At 49.9% G+C, this 18546-nt stretch overlaps 5 protein-coding genes across 5 annotated transcripts; 3 read left to right on the top strand and 2 right to left on the bottom strand.

The window, feature by feature from the left end:
* Positions 1 to 792: 792 nt before the first annotated feature.
* Positions 793 to 2762, top strand: N0V96_007005 (uncharacterized protein; the record flags this gene model as incomplete). Its single annotated transcript, XM_065757887.1, has 6 exons — positions 793 to 1090; positions 1147 to 1308; positions 1362 to 1672; positions 1728 to 2226; positions 2289 to 2392; positions 2451 to 2762. 6 exons carry the CDS (start codon positions 793 to 795, stop codon positions 2760 to 2762), a joined length of 1686 nt encoding a protein of 561 aa, XP_065613410.1.
* Positions 2763 to 4078: 1316 nt separating this feature from the next.
* Positions 4079 to 4905, top strand: N0V96_007006 (uncharacterized protein; the record flags this gene model as incomplete). The annotated part of the gene is made up of 2 exons (XM_065757888.1): positions 4079 to 4622; positions 4895 to 4905. 2 exons carry the CDS (start codon positions 4079 to 4081, stop codon positions 4903 to 4905), a joined length of 555 nt encoding a protein of 184 aa, XP_065613411.1.
* Positions 4906 to 5436: 531 nt separating this feature from the next.
* N0V96_007007 (uncharacterized protein) lies at positions 5437 to 6792 on the bottom strand (the record flags this gene model as incomplete). The annotated part of the gene is made up of 2 exons (XM_053192476.2): positions 5437 to 5753; positions 5811 to 6792. The coding sequence occupies 2 exons, from the start codon at positions 6790 to 6792 to the stop codon at positions 5437 to 5439; spliced, it is 1299 nt and encodes a 432-aa protein (XP_053050240.2).
* A 5822-nt stretch (positions 6793 to 12614) lies between these two features.
* Positions 12615 to 15573, bottom strand: N0V96_007008 (uncharacterized protein; the record flags this gene model as incomplete). The annotated part of the gene is made up of 7 exons (XM_065757889.1): positions 12615 to 12638; positions 12853 to 13022; positions 13083 to 13538; positions 14292 to 14415; positions 14475 to 14543; positions 14610 to 15054; positions 15107 to 15573. The coding sequence occupies 7 exons, from the start codon at positions 15571 to 15573 to the stop codon at positions 12615 to 12617; spliced, it is 1755 nt and encodes a 584-aa protein (XP_065613412.1).
* A 1405-nt stretch (positions 15574 to 16978) lies between these two features.
* Positions 16979 to 18478, top strand: N0V96_007009 (uncharacterized protein; the record flags this gene model as incomplete). The annotated part of the gene is made up of 1 exon (XM_053192480.1): positions 16979 to 18478. One exon carries the CDS (start codon positions 16979 to 16981, stop codon positions 18476 to 18478), a length of 1500 nt encoding a protein of 499 aa, XP_053050244.1.
* Between the last annotated feature and the right edge of the window lie 68 nt (positions 18479 to 18546).

Raw genomic sequence — 18546 nt, forward strand, 5'->3', positions numbered from 1 at the left:
ATCGAGGTCGTGTTTATAGTCTCTACCGCCTCTGTCTAATGTCAAGGTAAAATTCGCCTGATCCCACTTTGTTGGTAATAAACAGTTCCTAATACATGACTGCGCTTGGGTGATGGCTTCTCACTGTGTGAATACATGTAGGCTTGTCTAAGGCAGACATGGAATAACCACAATCTGAACGTTTCCAATCTGAACAGACTATGTGATTTACGCGGCAATACACCAACTTAAGCTCCCGTTTGCCATGAGATTCCATTTTGTCTCTTCGGCTTAGAGCGGAGCCCCGACATATTGCTCTGAACCTCGGAATGGAACCAGCTCCGAAATAATGGTCTTCTCAACGATGATAAGGTGGTGATCGTGGTTCAAATAGGCTAGCGGACTAAATGACGAAATCGCAAGACCCGATTGCGAATGCCGTTGACATTGTCGAAATACCCATTTTGATGACCTGGAGCCCAGCCGGTTGGTCGACCGAAGGGCGGGCGCCGTCCGACGACCCACCAATGATACCACCGAGCTACCGGGGCCCCGTAGACTAACACCGCAACACGCTCAGGCTTGATTCTCTTGCTAGCTTGTGGGGGAAGGTTCCTGCCGTTGTAGTCAACTGAAATGTGGGAGCCGGCAATGGAGGTGCTGCGTCACTCACAACACTTAACGCGCGGCATATAAAGTTACTTTGCAGTGTCTGGGAGCACATATCTCGATCTCAGGCCGGCTTCTCTGTTCCTACTTGCTTTGGAAGTAGATCTTTGTGAGGTTGCAGGAAGACTGGCTTCATATCCTACCATGTTGCCAATTCTAAGCTTGTCGAGGTTGGCGACACTGGCCCTTGGGGCCTCCGCTGTCGTCGCCCAGAACGTGCAGCAGCGTCAGCCGAACATTGTCTTCATCTTGACTGATGACCAGGACGAGCAACTCGGTTCCCTTGACTACATGCCATATGTCCAGAAGCATTTTGTTCAGCAGGGAACTTACTACCGCAAGCACTTTTGCACGATTGCAATTTGCTGTCCATCTCGTGTCAGCTTGTTGACGGGGCAGGCGGCGCACAACACCAATGTCACATATGTCACTCCCCCTCACGGTAAGTTGTCAGCGTCATCTACCAATAGAGTGACAGCATCCTAAGCATTCTCATAGGTGGCTACCCGAAGTTTGTCTCCCAAGGATACAACGACAAGTATCTCCCTGTCTGGCTTCAGGACGCTGGCTACAACACATACTATACCGGCAAGCTCTTCAACTCTCACTCCACTGAGAATTGGAACAATCCTTTTCCCAAGGGCTGGACTGGGAGTGACTGTAAGTCGTCCAAGAATCTAGAATTCGAGGCTCCATGGCTAACTCTGGCCTAGTCCTTTTGGATCCTAACACCTATCTCTACTTGAATGCGACGTTCCAAAGAAATCAAAGCCCCCCTCAGACTTTCCCGGGCGACTACAGCAACGACTTGGTTGCTGAACGAGCTCTTGGCTTCTTGGACGATGCTCTCAAGTTCAACGGCAGCAAGCCTTTCTTCTTGGGCGTTGCACCGATCGGCCCTCACAACAACGGGCTTGGCGGCGAGACCAGTGCTGGTGCGACGCCGCCCATCCCTGCGAAAAGGCACGAGAACCTCTTCTCAAATGTGACTGTTCCTCGCACTTACAACTTCAACCCTGATAAGGTAAGACTATCGACACTTTGGTTCAGGTTGTTCGTCGCTTACGCTTCTTTAATAGCCGAGCATGGCCAATTGGGGCCTCATCATCCCCCAGCTGAACGCCACTGAGATATCATACGGTGACAACTACTACCGCCGCCGTCTCCAAACACTGCAGTCCGTTGATGAAATGGTCGACGCCGTCATTAAGCGTCTTGATCAGGCCGGTGTCCTCGACAACACCTACGTCATCTTCACGTCTGACAATGGTTTCCACATTGGACAGCATCGTCTGAAGCCAGGAAAGACTTGCGCCATTGAGGAAGACATCAACGTGCCCTTCTTGATTCGCGGCCCCGGCGTGCCAAAGGGAAAGAATGTGGACTTCGTCACAACCCACACCGACATTGCTCCCACGATCTTCTCGTTGGCTAACATCCCCCTGCGTGAGGACTTTGATGGATCTCCCATCCCCTTCTCCGAGGATGGAATCCAAAAAGCCCAGGGTGACCCTAAGCATGACCACGTCAATGTAGAGTTTTGGGGCACTCAACGCGGGTATGACGCCTTTGGCGGAGGTAAGTCGACTTGACTCCGATTGCGTCGTCGCAAAGCAACGAGACACTAACGATTCAACCAGCATCTGCGAATAACACTTACAAGGCCATGCGTGTTCTCGGCGACGGATATAGTCTGTTCTACTCAGTTTGGTGCAGCAACGAGCGCGAATTCTACGACATGAAGGTATGTCCGACTTCTGAAGACTCCACAAATCATGACCCGTTACTCACTCTAGTTACAGAAGGACCCAGGCCAGATGACCAACCTTGCCGGAAGCGCTTCAGGCCAGTTGCTCGATCGTCCCCTATCCGTCGTTCAAGACCGTCTCGATGCTCTATTGTTAGTCCTCAAGAGTTGCAAGGCCGAGACTTGCAGGCTCCCATGGAAGCACATCCACCCGGAAGGTGGCGTCGAGAACCTCCGAGATGCACTTGATGTCAAGTATGACGAGTTTTACGCCGGGCAGCCCAAGATTTCCTTTTCGGATTGCAAAGACTTTTATGACATTGCTTCTGAGGGAGCGCAGGACACCTTGGTTTATTACGACCCGTGAGTCTCAGTTATGAACCATTTATGACTGAGGATGGGTGCTGAGTCAGTCTGAAGTGCCATGTTGGATGAAGCTTCTCTGGACAAGTCATCGCTATCGGAAGAGCTGTAGTATTCGAGTCTTGAGATCAATGTCCGCTGATCGGTTTTGCACCTGAGAAGCCGTGCAGCTTGGAATCGACAACATGAGTTGGAAACAAAAATGGTACAATGCATTCTGCGTAAGGTTGGTGGATTGTACGAGACTCTGAGGCCTAATATGATGAATATGGGAAAAAGACACTATTTCCATGCTAAGAGCCCAGCCTCGGTCCGGTCACTTGTGCCGATCGCCTAAGACACCGAGGTGTCTTGAAAAATGGGACAAATCCGTATACTCCCATTGGCTCTCCGCACTTTTCATCGAAATGCCGAAAGCCGTCAACATCTCGATAAAAGACCTAGCTGCTTCGCTTTTTCCACCATTAGTCACTGTGATCTACTCAAGAGTCATCGGGGCCTAGCGCTGTAAACTTGTTCCCGTGGTTGCGCGCCTTCAAAAGGAAGCAGGCTCCGTATCCTAAGCCATAGAGGTCGGGCCTCCTCTGTCTACCGAGCGATTCAAACTATGTTCAGTTCAGAACATCGGCCGCTTGATTACCTTGGGCTTAAGCTCTCTTCCCAGCATTGATGAACACGAGAATCTCAGGTCTCGCTCAAATGGACAGCGATAATTACGATTCTCAGTCGGGCGATGACGCCGAGAAGTATTCTGCGCCTCCGGCATGGCCACCAACCGACCAGGATCCTTTCGAGGTATCGTTCGATGGGATCGACGACCAATTTTGTCCACACAGCATGTCACTACTTCGGAAGTGGACCATCGTTACAATACTATGCAATGTAACGATTTGCGTGTAAGTACATGTAGAATTTCCCGTAGGGGGTCTCTAGTCTATCCCAGATGGAGCCAGGCTGATACTGACTATCGGATCACCCAGTACTTGCACGAGCTCAGCATACACATCCACGTATACCCAGATGAACGCTGAATTTGGCACATCATCTATTGTCTCAACCCTTGGACTGTCAACGTTTCTCTTAGGTATTGCCTTTGGACCTCCAATGATCAGCCCTTTGAGTGAGTATTACGGACGACGTCCCATCTACCTCGGTACATGGTCTCTTTTCATCCTTTCGACAATTCCATCAGCAGTTGCAAAGAACATTCAAACCATACTGGTCACTCGATTCTTCAGTGGTGCCTTTGGCGGTACCTTCCTCTCGGTGTCGGGAGGGACCGTGGGCGACATCTTCCTACCACACCAAATCCAACACCCCATGTCCCTCGTGTCGCTAGTACCGTTCATGGGGCCTTGCGTGGGTCCCATAGTTGGCGGATTCATCAACTATAACATCAACTGGCGATGGACATACTATATCATGATCATCTGGTCTTCGATGTTGATGGTCATTATTGTGTTCTTTACGCCCGAGACCTTTCATCCCATCAGGTTATACATGAAGGCTAAGCACCTCCGCCAGCAGACTGGCGACGACCGATATCGAGCGCCAATGGAGAAGAAGAGCGGAACTGTTCAGCCGTCAAAGGCTTCCATCATAGCAGCCTCCATGCTACGGCCCTTGCAGTTCAACTTCTTGGAGCCTATGTGCCTCTGCCTCAACGTATACTCAGCTATTCTGTTGGCCATACTGTATTTGTTCTTCCTGGCGTTCCCACGAGTCTTCCGAGAGGAGTATGGAATGAACCTATGGCAAGGTGGTCTTACATTCCTTGGCATTATTGTCGGCATGTGTTTGGCTGCAGCATCATCACCAGTCTGGTCCAACATCCGCACGCGACTGGTGGAGAAGCACGGGGCTAGTGAGCCGGAGTTTCGATTACCACCGGCTATGTTGGGTGGGTTTTTGATACCTATCGGGTTATTCTGGTTCGGCTGGACGATAAGTTCCGATATACATTGGATAGTTCCCATCGTTGGGTCTGGCGTTTTCGGCTGCGGGTAAGTCTGATCACAACGATGAACATGCACAAATCGAATCGAGAAGATTTCCAAATCTTTTCTTCCTTCTTAGTGATTTCTTCACTAGAGACGAGGGAGCTCTTTACTAGATGAAAAGCTAATCGATCTACAGAACGGTCCTAGCCTTCACTGGCATCTATACCTTTCTCGTATGTTGAACTTGTGTTTTTCTATCTTATACGTTTCATGTACTGACCATGCTTTCAGATTGATGCATACGCAAAGTATTCTGCATCAGCGTTGGCGTCCAACGGACTGACAAGGTGCTTGTTCTCAGGTAAGTCTTGTCTTCTTAATCGTCACGGACTTTTCAGTTTTCTGACTCTATGCGATGATCCCAGCTGCGTTTCCATTATTTGGCGTACAAATGTACGATAAGCTCGGCCACCAGTGGGCAACAAGTCTTCTTGCATTTCTTACCGTTGCCATGATGCCATTCCCTTGGCTTTTCTTCAAGTACGGGAAAGCTCTCAGAGGAAAGAGTAAATTTGCGCTTCACGACAAAATATAAAGTGGCGAAGATAGTCCTAGAATATAGAGAATTTTAATCGGCGTGCACAGTGAAGGCTGTATGAGCACTTCTAAATCGGCTCTGATGCGAAAAGAACTTTCCAAACTACCTTAATAATCATTATGTCCCCCAGACAAGTTTAATCACGGCAGCGCATTCTTCTTGAATAGCCCTTCTATGTACATTCTCGTCTCTTGGATGTCGCAACCCGCAAGGACCCATCCATCTGGACTTTGAGCAGCCGATGCTCCTGCTGAGACCCGGGGAGGTTGAGTCGGGTTTTCCTCACTTGTGTCGCACAGGGCCGGTAGAAGTCTCATCACGTAACTACTACGGTCCTTGTTCTCGTTGTCGAGATATTGCATGACAATTGCCATGTGATTCGCATCTCCGAGCTCTAGGGTTGGCGCTGGTTTCCCGGTAAACTCTTCGACTAGGATGTCGCGAACACGTGAGTAAGCTAGAGAATGGGCCTTAGTCATATTGTTCTCTTGAAATAAAGCTGACAATGACTTACATCTTGGTGAGTCTTGTGCAAACTGTTGGCTCGAAACAGCACTCTTGAGCATGTTCAAGATTTGGACTCGTAGAGTCGTCTCCTCCAATCGAGATGACACAACCTGAGTCATGAATTCTTCAGGCGAATCGGGCATCTGTCGTAGTGTCGTCGCGTCGTCTGCGTACTTGTTGGCTAGGGTGATGAGGCCGGTCCAGAAAGGATCACGCAGCGCCATTAAGATATCTTTTTCAGGGAAATACTTCCTGCACCAGGACAGAACCTGAGAACCGGCTCCAGCGTTGGCGAAAGATGGGACGTTCTGGGTGAAGATCACCCGAGCGCTGGGATGCTTGTCGCTGAGGCGGGCCTGGAGGGTCTTGTGAAACTGGACTTGCCTCTGTGATAGAGCTAGTTTACTTGCTCGGCTCATGTTATCGGTGGCGATCCCTTGCCGGGAGTTATAACCAAAGAAAAGATGATATATATTGATGTTGGGCAATGCATCGATGAATTCCCAGACGTCATTATCTTCGCAGGGCGCAACCTGGAAGATGTCGACGGAAGAACCCCTGCCAACCTTGGCAACTTCTGCTGCTAAAGACTCTCCAGTTGCCACGGGGAGCTCTCTGGTCGGTCGAAGGTCTCTGTACCAGCTTTCGTGAGGTACTGCCTGACCCAGAACATTCGTCCTGGTCTGAAGCCATGCAGTTCGCTTTTCCCACCCAGCTGGTAAAGCGGGCTGATGATTCTCGGCGCGGGTGAGATACTCGGACATCGCAAGGCCCATTTTGCTTCGTTCTTCGGCGCCTGTAAATACTAAGATGACGCGGTCGTATTGGGGTTTTGTAGGGTTCTCGGCATCAGTTTTCATGAGGGTGACAGCGACGCCGGCCTTGTCGTCCATCTTTGAGTCCGTTAAGACAACCGCTACCCTAGCCGCCATGGCCGCATGGGTAGCGATCCAACAAAGGACCACAAGGAATAAGTAATTGCGACTCATTTGATTATGTTGATCTGACGATGGTCAATGTTTACTTCGCTCAAGATTGAAGCAGATTGGCGTCACTGATCAGTGCGATTAGTCTAGGTACTTTATACAATTAGGTAGTCGGCCTCACGGCATCTGCTTTCAGGTGGGCGGCTAGGACCCACGAAGGGCTGAGCGTCGTGTTGATCAATGATCAAGTAGTATACGACATGGTTCGCCACTCATAGACTTCTATCACAAAGTCTATTATGGAAACGGGAGATTAATACCTACAGCTCGTTTGCAAACATCAGCCGGTCAAACTTTGTGACGAGCAATGGATTCTCAGGCATTTTCTATCAAGTGCGGAAGTTTATTATATTACTCTCTAGAGGGCCGACCCGCCGTCCCGGTGTCTCCGGAGGCGGAGTTTACGATCATGAATACTTACAATTAGGAATCTGAGAAACAATTTTCGTGCAAATATGCCATTAGCCTCAGCGGAAACCGATTCTCGTCGTGATGAACAGGCAATGACCAGGCGCCGGTTTCAACTCCATGCCGCCCGGATATTAATATCAAATAGTTTGGTAATTATGAACGTTTCATATGGCATTGACGGGGCAAAGCACAAAAAAAAAACCTTACAATCTTTGTGGGTGCTTATTAACTGAAGCTCTAATCTTAGAACGAGAGTGACATGAGATTGGACATGACATCCAAAATGATGTCTTTTCCGTACCTCAGATAGGGAATGTTTCTGAAGCAAACCTGTCTCAATCTTTAACTAAAGTGATTTATTCAAATGACACCAACGTCTTGCACGCGATTCTTGTACGCGGCCGAAAGCCTCACCGCTACCAAACCACCCAGCGCGATCACACTCGCTGCACTCTTCATCTCGAGAACATTGAGGACTACACCAACTTTTTGTCTCAGCCAGTTTCGAAGCTCTACAGTGACCAAGGAATCCGTTTGTAGTGGCCTTGTCAGATCGACTTCTTCATCCTGGAGCATCATGAAGCCTCGCAACGCGGCCCCAATCTCCACAGCCAGGAAGTGTTTCGCCTCGTCAGATTCTAGCTGCGAAGGATCCAACACACATCTCTGAAGATAGTTTTTCAGAGTGCTTTCTGATTTGTGCTGATTGATAGGACCGTCTACAGGCACAGTCTTTGCTAGAAACCCGGCGCGTGGATCTTGCTGCCAGCCGGTTCTGTTTACCGAAGATGAAGATCGCATTCCTATGGCAAGCTGACTTGGGTTCGAGTAGCTCTCCATCGAATGCAATAAGGGCGGCGTATACATCTTCTTTGCATGAGATCTTCCGATCATCAGCTCCATGGCATCAAGGAGGTCCTGCTCATGAAGACAATGCTGAGAGGTTGAGCGAAGAGCTTCTAGGCGATTGGCCTCCCTAGCGAGAATACCGATGTCTTCCATGATGCCGATATCGAGCACAGAACATACTAGGCCCTGGGAATGCCGGTACTGAACAAACGCGTCGAGAAATGCGTTTCCAGCAGCGTAGTTGGCCTGGCCAATTTGTCCTCCTAAACCTGAGAGGGAACTAAAGAGGAAGAAGAAATCAAGGGGATCTCTCTGTGATTGAAGGGCGTAGTGGAGGTTCCAAGTTCCTTGTACTTTTGGGGAGACGGTAGTCTGCCACTGCTCGAAAGTCATATCGGCGAAGTGAACATCCTGGGACGTAGTAAGTACTTATTCAGAAACCTGAGAATGCCAGAAGCAGGACATACCTGGAGTACCATTGCAGCGTGTAACACACCGGCAATTGGAGTAGTCGCTGAGTCAACCATCCTTACCACATCCGTGATCTCGTTCACACTACCAGAAACGGCTTGGACCGTGCAGCCTAGAAACTCAAGCTCCTTGAAATATACTGAGTGGGCAACATCCGTGGCAGATCTGGAAAAGAATATCAAATGACGAGCCCCTTTTTCGATGAGAAATCTTCCCGTGGCTTGACCCAGCCCTCCTAGACCGCCGACGATGACATAGGTTCTGTCCGAACGGAGAGCCATGCTTTGTCGTAAAGGAAAAGCTTGCAGCTCTGTTTTGCTGTCAGGCATCTTAATAACAACTTGGCCGACCCTACCTTCGCTTTGCAAATACTTGAAAGCCGACGGTATATCGGAAGCTGGAAAGACTGTGATGGGCTGCGAGGGCTTGTTGAGTCCAAACTTGTGGAACATGAATGCCTGCTCCAGAAGACTGCGAGTTCTCACGTTAGTGCATTGAGCTTCAGATATGGAAGATCTCAAGCCTGGGGTCCAGGAATAGGGGCTTACTGAGTACTCTCCTCGGGCTGGTGAACTCTCAGTTCCTCGAGGTCGATGTTTACTAAAGTTCGGTTGCGAGAACTCTTCAAAGTATCCGCGATTCGACCTCCTCCATGGCGGACTTGTACCATCGTTCCAAACGGCTTGAGACATGCCCAAGTCTCTTGCATTGACTCAGGATGCGTGCTGAAGACGATGTCCACACCCAGACTGTTCGTCTGGTGTAAAATGTCAGGCACAAATGAGCTGGTATCAGAGCTGAAGATACGGTTATTTGGAATACCGTATAACTTCCGGATATAAAGGGCTTGTGTTGAGCTTTTGGTCGTCCAGAAGATCTAATGCGGAACTAAGTCAGACTTTCGTCCCGAATAAGTCTGCGCGAGGATGGACGTATGGAACTTACCTCTGCGCCGACCACTTTTGCGACTTGGATAGCAGCCAGCCCAAGAGCACCTGGCGTCGAATGAATCAGAAGAGTCTAGAGAGTCAGCGAAATTCCCGAATGATTCTGAGCTCGAGGAGAAAAGCCTACCTGGTCCTTCCTCAACCTGCCAAGCTCCATAAGTCCATGGAGCACCGTGCTATAAGAGTAAGGATACGAAGCAGCCTCTTCAAATGTCATTGCGTGTGGAATATCTGCACAAAGCCCCTCGGGGACGGTGATCGTGGTAGCCAAGCAGCTGGTGGAGTTGAACGCAACACGATCACCCACTCGGAATCGACAGGCCTTTGACCCGACGGCTGTCACAACACCACTACCTTCAAGGCCAATTTCGGCGCAACCACTCCTGCTATCTGTAAAGTAACCCGATGAGAACTTTGAGTCCTTAATCATATGGTCAGTGTTCCGAGCTTTTCAAGTTATTTTCTGCATCTTTCAGATGTGACATACCTCTGCGTTGAGACTAACAGCTTTTACAGAGACTTCAACATGATCATCGCTCAGAATCGCGGCTTCTGATTCTTCCCATGTCAAAGATTGCAAAATTCCGAGCTTCTTCCTTCTCAAAACCTTGGGCGCACCCTCGCATCGCTCTCGTAGGTCGTCGAAAACCTTGACAGAGTGAAATCGACATATTTGAATTGACCCACCAGAGAAAACATACTCAGAATCCGGCCTAGTACTGTCGGTGCTGTTACGGTCGCCAAGAGACCCGAAGACAGTCGTCATGGCATTCCATCCGCTGGTGTCGTAAGATTCCAGTTCAAGGGTGACCAGGTCAATCGACAATTCTCTCCGGATGCTGCGGGTCATACCCAGTGTCAAAGAGTACCTTGGGTCTTTGCAGTGTATCTGAGAGGCTGCGGTAATCCAAAGAAACCTCTCATCCTGCGCAGAAGACAAAGACTTCTTGAGGTTTTCCCACTGGATGCTATCCATGTCATGAAGGAAGGGACCCTCTAGATCCAGCAAACACACGACAGTCTGACCATAAGGCAGCTCCTGTCCAAGAGAAAAGAACTGTAGGCAAATACCGCGGGATTCTAAGTCTCGTGTTGCTGCAACAACCAGATGATGACTTGGGTCTTGACAGATGATGCTGGCTTTACTCATCTTTGAGAAGTCAGCAAATGGTGTGGCGACAGTGACCCTACCATGCTCTCCCTTGAAGGTAAAGGTTGAGGCATTGTCGAAGCCAGCGTGACTTAATTGGTTGAGCAATATGTCAGGACTACCCAAGGAGCCGTAGCCGAAATCGAAGTTGGTAGATAGCCCGTATGCGAACCGGAGAACCCTGGACTCGGGATTCGCGTGTTGAAGAACCAGGTGACCTCGCGGACTGAGCAGTCTTCGCATATTGATTATGGAGACGCTCGAGAAAGAGGATAGCGTAGGTTCGGAGATTATGAGATCGAAAGATTCTTCCGAGAAGCCCTGCGATGATGGATCTATGTCAATCACCAACTGCCTGTAGGTAACAGCTGGTGCTGACTCAAAGCGGTTCCCCAGAGATTGCGGCGGCTTTGAGGAAGCACCGGTATAAACGTAACTTCCATATGGAAATTTGACGTCGTCGGAGTAAAACAACTTCGATAGCGAGTCATCGCTCTCTCTTACGCCTATGTGTAAAACTCTCAACTCCGGGTTCTTGTGCCTTAGTAGTTGTACAAAGTCGGTGAAATCCACATCAGCTATGAGATTGGCAGCTCCATCGAAATGGCTGGGCTGTATGAGTGGCTTAATCGCATGGGGCAATCCGGAGAAGCAGTCTGCGCCAAAGGTATGCACGCGAAAGATCGACACAGAGGCGTCCAACGCAGGAGTCCGCTTGCAAGACTCTGTCATTTTCCCGATAGCCTCGAGCCTTATCTTGTGATTCATCGTCGCGATGTCAAACGCGTTGAGGACATCTGCGTACTGCCCAGTCATAGCCTCGCGATATGACGCATCGAGCCAACTCTTGTAGTTCACAAAGTGCGGTTGCGTGGCAGGAAGGAACTGAAGCTGAGTTCTCAGATCAACGATGCAGGCCAAGACAAGTTCATTTAAAACGTTGTAACTGGGATCCATTTCCCGACGGCGAAATACTTGAGTCAGCTTCGTGAAGTTGATGTCTGGCATCCACTTCAAAACGACACCAGCGTGAGGATCATCTGCTTCTTCGTCGTTGGTAACTCCACTGAGTTGAGTGACTTCCAAGCCAGAGATTTCGATCACGACTTGTCCGTCGGAAACTCCAACAATTTTACTCGTGGCAGTTAAGTCAGCCTTGGTATCGGCACTTGCAACAACATTGATCTGTCCAGTTGGTCGTGCGACATATACCTCTTGGATGTAAGTAGGCACAACCAGTCCCCGAAAGTTTCGCTCCAGACCACGGCACTCGGATATCATGGCCACGTGCATGCTTGTGTCGAGAGTTGCTGGATGAATTGCATAGGCTGAATTGGTGTAATCTGCGACCTTGCTATCCAGTGTTGCAAAAGCCCTGGCTTCGCGAACATGGGAACTGACGTTGCAAAGGCCCCGAAAGTTCGGGCCGTAGTTCAGACCATGCCTTTTCCAAGTGTTGTAGAATGAGTTTGCTGAAGTTTTGCGTGGTAGGACAGGCATGTCAGGGACAGCACGCCTCAGATCTGAGCCGGGTCTGCACTGACCAAAGATATGGCGGACCGATACTTTGCTCTCATCTGCAAGTGAAGAGATCGAGAAATCGTAAACGATCTTCTTGCTCGAAGTTTTTGACCTTGTTGGATTGAGTATCGTCACAACCTCGAGTGGCTTTTCATCAAGAATTAAAGCTGCCTCCATGGACACAGCTTCCAGTGTAAAGTCCACGGACCCGTGGAGCTGCCTCAGGGCCTCTCCTATCATAGAAATGAAACCAGAGGCAGGAAGTGTGATGTTGTCCCGAATGACGTGTTCCTGCAGCCATGGAACATCTTCGAGCCGTAAGATACACCTCCAAGCAGGGCAGGCGTCCGAAATCTCCTCGACGCGAGAGCCGAGAAGTTCGTGATGGTCGAATGTTCTGAAGCGCCAACTGCGAGAAAGTCTGCTCTCTTGCCAATACTCCTCATCATAGTGCCATGGGTATGTCGGAAGATCTGTTAGAAAATGTCCCGATGGGTTGACTGCAGTCATGTCAATATTGACGCTGGCCAACCAAAGATCTCCCCCAGTCTTTACAACGGCTGAAACGGCATCCTGATTGCGCACCAGCGTCGATATGTATTGAGCAGGCATATTTTTGAAGCTCAGGATTTGACGAATAGGTCCGGCAAGGGCGGAATGCGGGCCAATCTCGACGAAAACTGGAGATTTGAAATCATCTAGGACTCCTTGTACCGCTGAATTGAACAGAACAGGCGAGATGACGTTGCGGACCCAATATGTGTGAGACATGTCTGTGTTCTTCTCTCCTGTCACAGACGAGTAAAATGGAATTTGCGGCTCCTTGTTCTCAAGCAGTCCCTCCAGACGGGATGTGAAGTCGGCGGCGGCAGTCTTCATGTGATCTACGGTAGGTATTAGTCGGGCGATCATGATACACCAGAAGCGGAATGAAAACGACTCACGAGAGTGGTATCCGCACTCAACATGGAGCTTCCGAGCGAGAACACCCGGGTGCTTAGAGCTGAGGTCCAGAATAATCTCTCTAAGAATATCGCTCTCGCCTGACAAAGTGACATTTGACGGAGAGTTGTCACAACCGATGATGACACCTGGGCGAAGAAACTGCTCAACTTGTTTCCGGCCGAGACCAATTGCTGCCATGCTGCCATTGTGTGCAGCTTTGATGAGACGAGTGATCTGACCGCGGTGATAGGCAATCAAGATAGCCTCTTCAGCTGTAATTGAACCAGCCGCATAGGCAGCAGCGGTCTCGCCTGAAGAATGTCCCACCACTGCAGCTGGCACAACGTTCCAAGAGCAAAGCAAGTCGACAAGCGCAACTTGGATCGCTACCAAGCATGGCTGCGAGAACTCTGCTTCGTGGAGACGACTCTCTCCTTTCGGAGCAGAAAGCAGTTCTGGGTGGTCCAATATATTAGCGTATTTTCAGCGAGTTTCATAAATAGCACCAACCTAGTAATGTCCATGGGGGAGGGTCAGGCAGACCTGCAAGAACTCCATCCATGGCATCAATCCTGTCTTTAAATAAGCCCTCTTGTTCTAGAAGCTCTTTGCCCATTTGAGCCCATTGAGCTCCTTGGCCCGTGAATACCCATACTACATCAGGCGATGCCGTTGCCGCTTTCATAACTGATGAGATCTGAAAGGTACTCATGCCGTCGGTCACACAGAAAGCTCGATATGGGTGAATCTCTCGATGAGATGCCAATGAGTGTGCGACGTTGCCCAAGCTTCCAGGGTTGTGACTCAAATAAGTCTGAACCTTTTGGCTTAAAGCATTGATTGACTCAGGATGTTTGGCAGAAAATGGCAGGAATTGTTGTCTTGGAACGTTGGGCCCTGAGTTCAAGCCGTTGGTAAGGGTGGAAGCTGATAGACCAAAGCAAGAGGCCGATTCTAGCAAAACCTATGGAACACAAGTTTTCAGCTCAAATTTTCTCGCTGGAGACTCTAGATACATCACATTGGATACTCACGTGAGCGTTGGAACCACCGATACCAAAGCTATTGATGGAGACTCTCTGATCTCTGTCAGATGGCCAGGGTGTTGGCTGTGTTGGAACTCTGAGTTTGGCACTCTTCCATGGGACTTGAGGCAAAATTTTGATCAGTAATTGTGTCTAGTTGCTCTTCATTTCAAAGTCACTCACTTCGAGGATTAGGAGTTTTGAAGTTGATGTTTGGTGGTATGGTGGATTTCTCCAATGCTAGAACCATCTTGATCACGCTGGACAACCCAGAAGCCCCTTCGCCGTGACCGATGTTTGGTTTAACCTAATAGATCATGTAAGTACTCAATCTCGAAAAGTTTTATATGACATTCGATTGCATACTGAGCCGATGTAAATACCGTGGTCACCCCAAATGTTGGCCACTGCGCTGACTTCCAGAGGATCCCCAACCTAAGTATCGAAACATTCTATTAGCAAAATTGACATCTCTTCAGAAGTTCTCGCTATAAAGCTTACAAAAGTACCAGTTCCGTGGCACTCTACCATTGCAGTCTTGGACAAGTCGGCAATCCCAGCCATCTTGTGTCCCCTTCTCATGAGTCTTTCGTGGATTTCAGGGTTCGGCGTCGTCAGCCCTGGGGTTCTGCCATTTCCGGCAGTGCATGTTGACCGGATAACTGCCCTGATAGGATCGCCATCGCGTACTGCATCCGACACCTTCTTGATGTAAATGGCAGATATACCTTCACCGCGTGCGAAGCCATCTGCTTCGGCGTCAAAGCTTTTGCATGCTGCTGATGGAGACAAGACCCCATTTTGCTGCATAATGAAGGTGTCTTTGGGACTGAGGATGAGGTTGACACCCCCAACTATGGCAGATGAACAGTCTCCGCTGTGGAGGTCTTGGCATGCCTGATGCAGTGCAACAAGAGATGCGGAACATGCAGTGCGAACAACGACGCTGCAAATTTTGTCAGAAATTGCGGAGGGAAACCCCATGATTGAAGACTCACCTCGGTCCTGTAAGATCAAACTCATAAGACGCGCGGTTGGCAATGATGTAGTCTCCATACACATCAGGGCGAACCTGTTGGAGACTTTGACTGTCACGGGACTCAAGCTGATTCCAGTCATCTCCCATAGTTCCAACGTAGACCCCAACGTCCCGTCCTCTCCACTTAGTCGAGCCAGAGTTCTCAAGGGCCTCGTAGGCAACTTCGAGGAAAAGGCGTTGCCGGGGATCCATAAGTTCGGCCTCCTGTTTTGTGAATGACCAGAAGCTAGGGTCTACATGTGCTAGGTTGATGTCATCGAGGAAATAGCCAAACTCGCTGGGCACGTGAGCAGCTTTTCCACGGCCGTACCAGGTGTCGACGTTATAACGACTCTTTGGAACTCGGCAACGCCCGCTTCTGCCGTTGACGAGGAGGTCCCAGAAGTCGGTAGCGTTATATACGCGTCCTGGGAGTCTCATACCCATGCCTATGATGGCGATAGGCTCATAAGAGCATTCTCCTTGATGACTTTCATCGCAGATACCATTCATTGCGGGTTTGGTGCTATTGGTCATGGTGCTTAGTTGATGTGTTGGATTTCTTGAAGCAGTCCACGCTCCCTCACTATATTTCTCTCGTAAATGTTACAACAGACACATTGCTTGATTATATGCTGGCTCTTCTGACAGCTCTGTGGTTCTGTCTCGACGAAATCTGCTAAAATGTTACCGAAATAAGAGACATGGCTTATTTCGAGGCTAAGAAGTCCAAGGGTGAATCAGCCTTTGACATTCCAATAGCGTCAGTCTCGGCATGCAAAGAGATGGCGGCTAATTCATGAAAACTTGATTACATTGGCTCCTTTCCGGTGCTCTTTACAGTCATCATCGCGAATCGGTACGTAAAGGAAACTTCCGAGGTCCGCACATCTGTTCATGTGGCCTGCGTTATTCATGAAGCTGATTCGGTCGGGAGAGGTACGGCACAGCAGGAACACGAAGTCGACCCAACGATCCAACCGCTTTAAGCTCACAGCCCGACGGCTTTCCATATCTTAGGTCAGACGGGACTTCAGTGTGGTGGATATCTTTCAAAGTTCTCACCAAAGCTGAGGTGAAGTCTGCCCCCTCGTTGGTTACTGAATCCACAAAAAATGCATAGTGCAGACTTGTTGGTTGTGAGTGTCGAAAATGCGTCAACACACCATCTTCTTGCGGGATGAACCCCTATGACATTTTTTCCAAAATGGGAGGAATGCGTGGTTTTGTCGAGCTGCAGCACAACATCGGTAGGATGCGCAGGATCAAGAGTTGTACGGCACAGCGCTTTAGAGGTTGCCATCCCCCACCCACACCATTTGCGACCTGCATGTTGGCGAGGGAGAGTCCGACTCCTCGTGCCCGCATACCGAATGGGTTGCAAGATATTATGGAACAATGGGTTTCTGCACGTTGGCAAACATAGTCACCGCAGTTGAAGAACAAAAATTTGGAAACAACTCCGAACATCGCCGGGCGTTTGCTGTCTCAACTGACTATTGATAAACGGCAAATTGTTCATATAATCAACGAGGAGGACACTCGGCAACGCCTTCACAGTCCGGCATAATTTCTACGCTTCTTCATACTTACTTGCCCCTTCGGAAAATCGGCTATTGTATCTGACGCTCCAATCATCAAGACGACATCATATGCGACAAGGGTTGTTGACGAAGTGACGATCATCCGCGGTTACTCCCTCTCCGAAGTCACATCGCAATACTCGCTGGAGACTTTTACACCGAAAATACGGTTCGTCGATAAGAGCCCAACGCCGCACAACATATCTCATTCTGATTCTTCAACTTTTTCTAGACTTCCAAGCTTTTGATACAGAAACGTCAGCGTACTGATGGAATTTCACGCTCCGGACCCAGTGCAACTGCATGCACGCTTACGGCCGAACGGTCTGGCCTGCATCGACCTCGCAACCAGCCGCCGATGGACGTATGTGGAACTCAACGCCGACATCCAACGCGCAACCGCGGTCCTATCCGAGCAAGGGGTCCAGATCGGTGACAGAGTGGCGATCATATCGGTCAACAATGTACATCAGATCATTCTGCAACAAGCACTGATGAGGCTGGGCGCAATCCATGTCCCGCTGAACTATCGCCTCGCCCGGCCCGAACTCGCGAAGCTGTTGGCCGACTGCACCCCGACCATTCTCTTCACAGATCACGACGACCCACCGGAACTGCCTCTTGGTTGTCGCCACATTGGGTTTTCGACGTTCTGTGCGAGCGTGGATGCTGCAGAGCCTGGCCCTCGGTTGAATGCGCGGCCTCTGCACGAGACGTGCATCATTCTATACACGTCCGGAACCTCTGGGGCGCCTAAGGGAGTTATGTTAACCGGTCAGAGTATCTTGGCGACGACATTCAACTTTAGCATCTTGACAGAAGTCGATACGGGTAGCGTCTTCTTGTGCGACGGTCCCATGTTCCACTTCATGGGGCTCATCGCCCAGATATGGCCCTCATTGATGCGAGGTGGCACCTTCATCGTCTCTTCCAAGTTTCACCCCGAAGCAACCAATGCTCGCCTCAGCGATGCGCAGCTCGGCGTCACTCACTACTTTTGCGTGCCTCAAATGGCCGAGGCTCTTGCTGGCGCATCAAATTTTGAACCATCGGCATGGTCAGCCTTGAAGGCGCTCTTCACAGGTGGTGCGCCCAACCCTCCAGCTAGGATCAAGTGGTGGCTGGGTCGTGGGGTCCGAATGGTGGATGGCTATGGATCTACTGAAATGGGGACTTGTTCTGGAATGCCGCTGTCAGCAGAGCTCATTAGCAGCAAGGCCGGTTCAGTGGGCCTTCCGGGCCCGTTGACGGCGGTCCGAGTTGTGGACGGAGATGACCAGGAAGTTCCCGTCGGTAAGCCTGGTGAGATCTTAGTTTCGGGCCCGAGCGTTACGGCGGGCTATTGGAACAGAATAGACGAGAATATGGCTGCCTTCACTGAAGATGGCTGGTTTCGGACTGGTGACGTCGGGCGGGTCGACGAGGATGGCTTCGTTTTTCTTATTGACAGGCGCAAGAATATGTTCATATCCGGGGGAGAGAACGTGTATCCTGCCGAAGTTGAGGCTGCGCTGGCTGAACATCCCGGGGTGTTGGATGTTGCAGTTGTAGGCGTTCCGGATCAGCTCTGGGGCGAAGCCGGACGTGCCTATGTCATTGTAGCGCCAAACTCTCAGCTGACTCACGGAGATTTGGTCAGCCATTGTCAGTCACTGATTGCTCGGTTCAAGATTCCGAGAGAGACTGCCTTTGTCGGAAGCTTTCCTCGTACAGGGTCAGGAAAGGTTCAGAAGCATATGTTGACTGAGGACTCTCTAGCAAGACTTTGAAGTTTCAAACCCACTTAGCTCAAAGTCTCTGCCACATCAAAATGTTGATAGCAATTACACCAAAAGGT

Source organism: Colletotrichum fioriniae (genome assembly GCF_027942845.1).
Source record: "Colletotrichum fioriniae strain IMI 355084 chromosome Unknown scaffold_8, whole genome shotgun sequence".
Taxonomy (NCBI): Eukaryota; Fungi; Ascomycota; class Sordariomycetes; order Glomerellales; family Glomerellaceae; genus Colletotrichum; species Colletotrichum fioriniae.